The sequence below is a fragment of the Gouania willdenowi genome, chromosome 12, assembly GCF_900634775.1.
Source record: "Gouania willdenowi chromosome 12, fGouWil2.1, whole genome shotgun sequence".
NCBI classification, from domain to species: domain Eukaryota; kingdom Metazoa; phylum Chordata; class Actinopteri; order Blenniiformes; family Gobiesocidae; genus Gouania; species Gouania willdenowi.
Window position 1 is genome coordinate 7925804 of NC_041055.1, and position 8222 is coordinate 7934025.

Below are 8222 nucleotides of genomic sequence, written 5' to 3' on the forward strand. Positions count from 1 at the left end.
CATGATATGTTCCCCGAACTTGAACAGCCCTATTTTTCCAACTGTTCCTTAGGAAATCCACTTTGATCTCCTGACATGTTTCGACTGACAACTGGAATTGATATGTGAAGTCAAGGAAACTACAAAGCCATCAGCTTACGCCTGTGACGAAGACTGGCAGTTGTCGGTCGAAACATGTTAGGAGGTCAAAGTGGATTTCCCAAGGTACAGTTGTCTGAATAAATGAAATCTTAACACATTATAAAAAACTAAAACGAATCTTGCTGGAATTAATACGCGGAAGTCAAAGAAACTTCAAAGGAAACATCAAAGCGATCACCAGACTCCTCTGATGAAGACTGGCATTTGTCAGTCGAAACATTTTAGGAGATCAAAGTGGATTTCCTAAGGAACAGTTGTCTGAATAAATGAAAACTTAACATGATGGGGCATTCCTGTCCAGTCGTGATGAATCTGTTGGATACGTGCTGTGATCTCACTGGACTGTGGACTTTTCACTGAACTGTCTGACGTAGTCCAGTCTCTGCTTGGACCCAGAGGACTCGTCGTGTTCTGCTTTGCTCTGAAAATGCTGTGTTCTCTCTGTGGGGATCGTACTCATGCCCTGCTGAAACATCTCCATTGTGGTGTATCCACTCACCAAGGCACATGTAGAACTTTGGACATTTGTCTGTTTGGTATCCAGGAAGAAAACATCACCATTGTCTTCACGTGACTCTTCTCCAGTCACGTTCTCAGCTTCCTCTTGGTTTCCACTACATGATGCTTCAGTGTGATCTTCTATATCAGAACGTTGGAGAACCTGGAGAATTCCTGAGTGCCATTCCTCAACCGTTAGCGTACCAATAGCCTCAAGATGTGCCTGAGTAACAGAAACTGAACTTAAACTTTTCTCTGCCTTGAAGATTCAGGTTTTCTCATCACTAAAAGCAACTCACCTGTTCAAAGATTTTCTGCATCGTATCGCTGTTTCCAGGGTTGGGAATACTCGGCCACAGGACCGTCTTTGCTCTGGAAAAGCAGGAAGTGCAAAGTATTCACAAAGTAGCTGTGAAGATATTCAGCAGTGCTAACTACTGTACTTTTAGATATATACCTTTTTATGAGTGGGGATCCAAACGTCACAAGAATAACAAATGCAAAGACTCCGATGATACCTCCGATGTGAACATTTGCTTTGGAATAAAGGGTAAAATCCAAGTAATGTCAGAACATTTGATGACTGACTGGTTCATGGAAAAGTGTGGAGTTGAAATAACCTTTAAGGTTTGTCTTAAAGAAGCTTGCTGTGCTTCGAACTCCGGTTCCTCCAGAAGTGAAACCCGATATCTGGACTTGGTACGGTGTCCCACTTTGGAGATTTTCCAGTTCATAGACATTCAGGGACGGATCCACGGTGACGTCTGCAAGAAAACAAACACTGACCAAGACGCTAGCTAGCAGCAGATGCTAACTTTTAAAGTATGTCGTTGTGTTCTTCAAACCACGGTTGCACTGTTTCCTTTGAAAGTTAGAGGTACTTCATTAACTTGTTGACAGTTTTTCACATTTTGTTTTGATGTTTTTTATACCATTCCATATATTCAAAGAATATTTTTTTTAATTGTAATTAGATAAGTGAATTTATTTTATTGCATAATTGTGACCATTACCAGCCTTCCCTAAGGAAGGGTAAGAAAAGGTTTATTAAGGGGAGAATTAAAAAGAGAGGGCAGTGTTGCACCTTGGTGAGGGGGAAGGGAACTGGGAAGAGGAAGTCAGGGTAAGACAATGGAGGTTGTGGTAAATTAATTTCTGCAAGAATATATGGGAGATGTTTCTGTTCTTTATGGAAGGCTGTTTTCACATTCAGACAAATATTTATTTTTTTTTTTTTAAGTTGAGCAAGCTGATTAAAAACATCTATCTTGTTTCTAATTTGTACATATATTTTATTGATTTTTTGTTTTTTTGTTTGTTTTTTTTACAGTTAAAGTTCAGTCACTGTTTACTGGAAGGTTGTTTTTTTTTTTTTCTATATTTTTGTTATGGTGTGACAGGAGACGTGTACTTGAACTACTACTATTGTGTCTTGGTGCTTGTTTGTCCACCTACTGTTTTCAGTGCTGGTCTTTTTGTGGTCGTACTTCTTATAATAGATTATGTAACCAAGCAGGAAACCTCTGGTGTCTTCCTCTGGGATGGAAGTCCAGAACAGCAGCGCCGAGGTCAGCGTCACATTTGAGACGCTGACGTTTGTAGGAGCACTGACAGGTGCTGTTGGAAAGTAAATGTAAGAAGCCGACAAACTATAGAAAGTTACTGTGTCAGTTACTGACTTACACCCTTCAATGAAATAGAATGGTTTGCTCCCGTAGGTGCTCTCGCTGTTGTTGATATGAACCATGTTACAAGTTTCATTGTTTGTTCGCGTGTGCAGAGTGAGGGTGTATCTCTTGAAAGGCTCCAACGGCTCTGAAGAGGACCAAACAATAAGACGTCAAGGATCAAAAACCCCATTGGAGGACATTTTTAGTTAGCGGTGGGTTCAACGCTGACAGCATTAGTCAAAAAATGTGTTTTGCTGGCCTCTGAAATATGTAGCGATACCAGGGGAAGTCGCTCAAACGTAGCCTTGGTTAGCCATGTGTAGCCAACTATGACTAAAGGTCTAAGAAAAAAATAGATTAAGCGATATTTTGCGCTATTTCACCGCGTGATTATCATATCGATCCAAAATATTCCCAAATTGATTTTTCTAATCATGTTTTTTCACGGAAAAAACATTTAATTGCGCGAACATTTGCATAGCTTGTAAACACCCGGTCACTAGGTGTCGGTAAACCACATCAGACCTTAAAATACATCGGTACTCAATGCATTTTAGCTTTGAAGGTGATTACACTTTATTTTCATGAAACATACTGGGAAATTTTATAGATGTATGTGGTTATTTTTATTATTTTAGGAACTTAACAGAATCAGAATCTGTTCTAGAAGCAAAAGTTAAACTTTTTTTTTTTTTTAAATGTAATTTGACAGTTTGATAAACATACCACTTGTTTTTTATATCGGTACTTGAATTACAGTTAGTTACCATATACTTGTTCTGACAGGTTTTTTTTAAAAAAATGAAATAACTTGTATTCCACACCATTTTGTACTTTTACATTTGTCATTGATATTGCAATTATATCGCGATGTATATCGTGTCAATTAGTATCGGGATATATCAAATCCTTTCGGCAATGCACAGCCCTATAAAAATGTCATTAAATCTAACATTTGCATCTATTTTAATATAAATGTGATCGATTTACCTCAGGAATATATGATGTCCTAGCTTAGTAGCATTATTAGGGATAGCATTTGTTAACTGTTGGCTAACAAAAACACTTTCACTTTCAAACGTTATCAAAAAGACCATGAAAGAACAACACTGTCCAGTTTGAAGTGTAGCAATTAAATTGTAGATCAGGCAAAGTCATGGTTAGCCACAGTTAGCCAACCATGACTCAGGGGGGTGGGGTGGGAGGGGGGCGGGCGATGCAGAACCTGAAGGAAACCCACACAAGCACAGGAGAACATTCAAAGTTCACACAGAGTTTCACTTTCAACAAACTATACAAACAGTGATATTAATTAATTTCTATGAAAATGGCTTAGGTTTACGTGAAATTGTAGCTCGATGTTTCCCTGCACAATGAAATTACTTTACTCGCCACACTGGATGTAGCAGAAAAAAAAAACTTGAAACAAAGAACAAAACCAAACAAATAAAGAGAAAAGTATAATAACAATGGCAATAATAATTTAAAAAGTAATAAAGGTATCAATGTAAAAGGTAGAAAAGATAGAAAAGTAAAATATAAAGTGTATTGTGCATTGTTGTAAGTCATGTTCAGTTATTATATATACGTGACCTCATTGTCTAGTTGCAGAAAAAGCCGTTAGCATGTGGTTAATTGTTAGCTATAATACCTTTTTTAAAAAAAATTATGATTAAGGCCCATAAGAGAGTAATTTTATCCAGTTTAAGGCGTAACGTGACGTCCTAACCTTGTTTAATACTGAGGATCTCAACAAGGGGTACGTGTACCCTTAGGGGTACTTGGACACATCTCACGGGGTACACAGAAACATCTGTTAATTTCATTTTAGGACAAATTTGACATGTACACTGTCATTTTCTTCATCCATCGATGATAATTTGTGGCACAACTCTTCAAAATACATTAAGAGGTGAAGTACAAAATCTAAAATGACCAAAAAATAAGAAATTGGTGAGAAAAAGCCTTAAATATGTGGTTAATGTTGGTCTAGACACAGTAAAGCATTCAGACGAGCCTTCTAACAAAATTGTAATGCATACAGTCATTCAAACTAAGGGGTACTTGCATTATAAAAACAAAAAAGGATAAGAGATACATGTGAGAGCACACTGAACTATTAGCATTGACTGTTGTCCTCGTTAAAGAGCTCCTTTTAGTTGATGAATCAGCAAGGAATCATGGGATCAGTAGTTTTGAGTTTCTGACCTGGTAATGGAGATATGGTCTTGTAGTTTTTATCTTGCTCATGAAACGACTCGTGGAACCCTTTGTGTGTCTTCGTCCTCCACTCAGCAGAAAAGCAGACGTAGCTTTTGATAAGATCGTCCCTCCAGTGGATGGTAAATGAATTATTATGATGGACGGTCACGTTCAGCAAACCACCTTCTGTACCTGTGAATGTACAGTTCGTCAGGCGTGACAATATGGTGGCAGACATCTTGTTTTCAGTGTCTAATGAGTGAAATGAAAGGTGAAACTAACCGTCACGCTGAGGAATGGTCCGGCTCACGGCGGGGGATGTGCTCACATCGTTGAAGGCGCTGATGTTGATGCGATACGATGAAAAGGAGAGAATGAGGCTGATCTCAGAACGAGAAGTGTTTATCCTCAGCTCACTTGGGGTCTCCCCAGATGTTTTCCAGATGCTCACACAGTAGCTGTGATGCGTCTCTGTGTCAGGGAGCTAAAATCAGAAGCTCTTTCAGTTTGTGCTAGTCTTTGATTGAAGGGGAAAGATGAATAAAAGTCACCTTCCAGGACACAAATGTCCACCGCTTTCCTTTTTTCTCGTCAATGTCGATAAACCAAAGGTTGACAATAACAGGCTGCTCTGTCAGTTCTGTTTATTGGAAAAAGGAAGCACAGTTTTCTTGGAGTCATCAAGGAAGTCCAAACACTCAAGTCCTCATCTTAGAAGGAGGATAACACGTGAAGACTCACCATGTGGGACCATGTAGGCTTCACTCCAGGGACACTGGGAGCATTGTAGGTTTGTAAGGCACTCTATCTGCACCTCGTAGACCTGCGAGGTGTTCAGGTTCTCCACCATGCAGCTGCTGCTGTTGTCGGATCTAACAGTCGACTGTAAACAGCAAAGTAATGCACATGCCAAGAGTGATTACCATAATCACAAACAAGCTTGTAGCTAACATGATTTGACACATGGATATAGAAACGTAACTCGGACAGGTCGCAACAGCCGCCGTCTTACTGGAGACTAAATCCTCACAGCAACAACCCTAATATGTAAGTGCCTTGTAGTTTCATTTACTTAAAGTTTGTGATCATTTCATTACATATATAGGACCCTTTATTTCTCGTGATCAAGGAAAATTAAATTACGGACTTAAATTCCTGAAGCAGAAAAAGTGGTATGACTATGGAATATACCCTCTCCAACATGCTTTGGTATACTATTACACATTTTCACCATACTTTTCCATTAAACAGGTTATTAAATGTGTAGCAAGTGCTTGAAAGTCCTAAATAAACCATGTATCCATATATGACACAAAGTCTCAGACTATGTGATCCCGCTTCATCTCATGAGATTTGGCGCTACTTGAATGGACCATTTTGACTTCTGAAGCATTAGAAAATACAATTTATTGCAAGACTTTACTCAATGAATTTCTATTCAACATTTTGGCATTATTTTATGACTTATCGTGTCAGCATTTACATTAGATAAGCAAAAAATAATCTAAAAATGGGATTACCTCAAGACAGAATTTGGGAACATTTTAAACGAAGACCCCACATATATCATTTAAAATGTGAATAAAGCTGCTTGGGACAATTTTTTTTATCAGATAAAGATATAATTTAACCCTTGATAAGACAAAGATTATTTACTCTCAGACAAATGTAAAAGGTTGAAATTGATGCTCCAGAGTTTGTTTTGATCTCCACCATAAATAGTTGGCTTGTTGAAATTTCGGATTGCATTGTGGGATGTGGAATCCTGAAATTGAATGTCTCATGGAGTGCAGTGATATCACGGGGATCACGGGAAACAAAGTAGAACAAAAATGGTTTTAGGCTAATCACTGTCCTTCTTGTCTAAGAAACTCAAGAAATCGTGGTTAGAATAAAGTAAAAAGTCTTCTATGCATCCGTCTACGGGACTCCACATCCCACAATGCAATGCGCAAAACTTTACCAACCATGTTTACAAACCCACTATTATTGAATGAGTTCAAAACAAACTTGACCGGCAATTTCAACTGTCTACATTTGTTTGTGAGTTTCATTTATTGATTAATGAGGCCTTCACTATGTCTTTATCTTGTAGAAAATCATTGTCTCCAGCAGTTTTAAACAACTGTCCTTTCCCGGACCATGACTGAGGTGCTCATTATTCACCTCGTCCTCTGCCAACCTTATTAACCAGTTGTTTTCCAAACACTGACCTTCGACCATAGGCGGGCGCCCTTTGCTCTGTATCTCACAGAGTATTCTCCGATGGCTGTCATGTCCTCCTGGTGCCATTCCACATTCACATGGAGTTTTCCAGAGAGGCGAGTAAATGAGACATCTTTTGGCGGACCGCATCGAACTGTGATCAGACCATGTATCAGACACTTTTTCTGACACTGCGTCCCTCTGTAATGTGCATACTGGACTCACACAGGCTCTTTGGTGATCCTTTAAAAACCGCCAGTGTACAGTTTGTGGACTTCATGTTTTCCAAAGCCACGACCGTCACGTTGTAGTTTTCATAAAGCTCGATTCCACTGGAGAACTCACGGATATCACTGTAAACTTTGCAATGATCTCCTTTTCTAGAAAATGTAAAGATCCAAACTAATAACGTTGCAATAGTTATGATTGTGCTTCTCACAGAGGAAAGTGACACTTACGTTTTATTCTGGAGTACAATAACTGTGTACACTGTTTGTGCTTTGGCCTTCCCAGGTTTCCATGTACAGGTTTTATATCCTTTTAAATCATGTTTACCAAAGCAGTTTAAATCACGGACTCCATCTGTTGGACAAAAACATTCCAGCTGTCGCTGCTGTCATCGTACATCCAAACATTTTTTTTGAGATGTTTCTATTACCTGGCTGTGAACTGCAGTTTTGATATATGTGGGTAATATTGCAACTCACTGGAAGACGAAGAGAACATGTTGGAGATTAGATGGTTGTATCTGATTGGTTTGACCATAATAGTGTAAGAATGGAAGCTGAAAAAAACAACTTTTACTGCTTTTTCATGCACAGGTTGACACATTTCTTGATATGCTGACGATACTCATCTGTTCATCTGAAAATTAATGACTTGAGGGGAAGCTTTGCTAATGTGTCAGAATTGGCAAACCTTGAGATGCTTTCTGATGGAAGGAGAGCGTTGACAGCAAGGTCACCATGAGACCTGGATAGTGGACAACGGAGTTGAGTTAGTTACAGTCGGTAAAAAAGACATTTAGCGTTCTAAGCAAAGTTTAGATGCATCACAGTAAATTCCGTTGCCATATTACGTATTCTCACATAAGAACCTGAATATCTGACAATTTCTTTTGTTTTTCGAGAGCAAGAACTCAATCAAATTCTGTTACACTGTTATTATATATTATAGGCTTTGCAATGTAGTTTAGTTTCGCCTCATTTTTTCATATTAACAAAAAATCCCAAATATCTTAAATAGAAAATTACTATAACAAATAAGATGAACACACTTTTTTTTGTTTGTCCACATGTGGCCCCTCCCTCATGGGTAGACAGTTCATCACTGCGCATTAATATTATATCCTCTATATATGATTATTTGGAAAAGGAAGAATGTGTAAGTAGATCACTCACCGATGGTATAGAAATGCCACGTAAACCTTTGAGATATAGAATCCAACTGAAATCCAACCATGTTTGAAGAAAACAGCCGTGTTTTAAAGGACATCACACACCGATA

At 38.6% G+C, this 8222-nt stretch overlaps 1 protein-coding gene across 2 annotated transcripts; it reads right to left on the minus strand.

The window, feature by feature from the left end:
• Positions 1-428: 428 nt before the first annotated feature.
• Positions 429-8222, minus strand: LOC114473251 (interleukin-31 receptor subunit alpha-like). 2 transcript variants are annotated; one of them, XM_028462762.1, is made up of 16 exons: positions 8117-8222; positions 7635-7688; positions 7375-7422; positions 7175-7298; positions 6942-7096; positions 6725-6870; positions 5253-5394; positions 5063-5151; positions 4794-4995; positions 4518-4703; positions 2323-2454; positions 2095-2256; positions 1260-1403; positions 1097-1175; positions 939-1011; positions 429-862 (listed from the first exon to the last, which is right to left on the minus strand). In XM_028462762.1, exons 1-16 carry the CDS (start codon positions 8208-8210, stop codon positions 476-478), a joined length of 2217 nt encoding a protein of 738 aa, XP_028318563.1. In that variant the 5' UTR covers positions 8211-8222; the 3' UTR covers positions 429-475. The 2 variants fall into 2 exon arrangements, with proteins under 2 accessions (XP_028318563.1, XP_028318564.1); XM_028462763.1 differs by lacking the exons at positions 7375-7422; positions 7635-7688; positions 8117-8222 and having other exon boundaries at positions 6942-7091; positions 7175-7289.

What these genes read in the sequence shown, in the direction of transcription:
- LOC114473251 (XM_028462762.1), bottom strand. Translation starts at nt 8,210, where the DNA reads ATGTCCTTTAAAACACGGCTGTTTTCTTCAAACATGGTTGGATTTCAG. An exon ending in GTGGCATTTCTATACCATCG is followed by an intron (nt 7,689 to 8,116) that starts GTGAGTGATCTA and finishes TCCACTATCCAG; the next exon opens with GTCTCATGGTGACCTTGCTG. An exon ending in TGCAGAAAATCTTTGAACAG is followed by an intron (nt 863 to 938) that starts GTGAGTTGCTTT and finishes TCTGTTACTCAG; the next exon opens with GCACATCTTGAGGCTATTGG.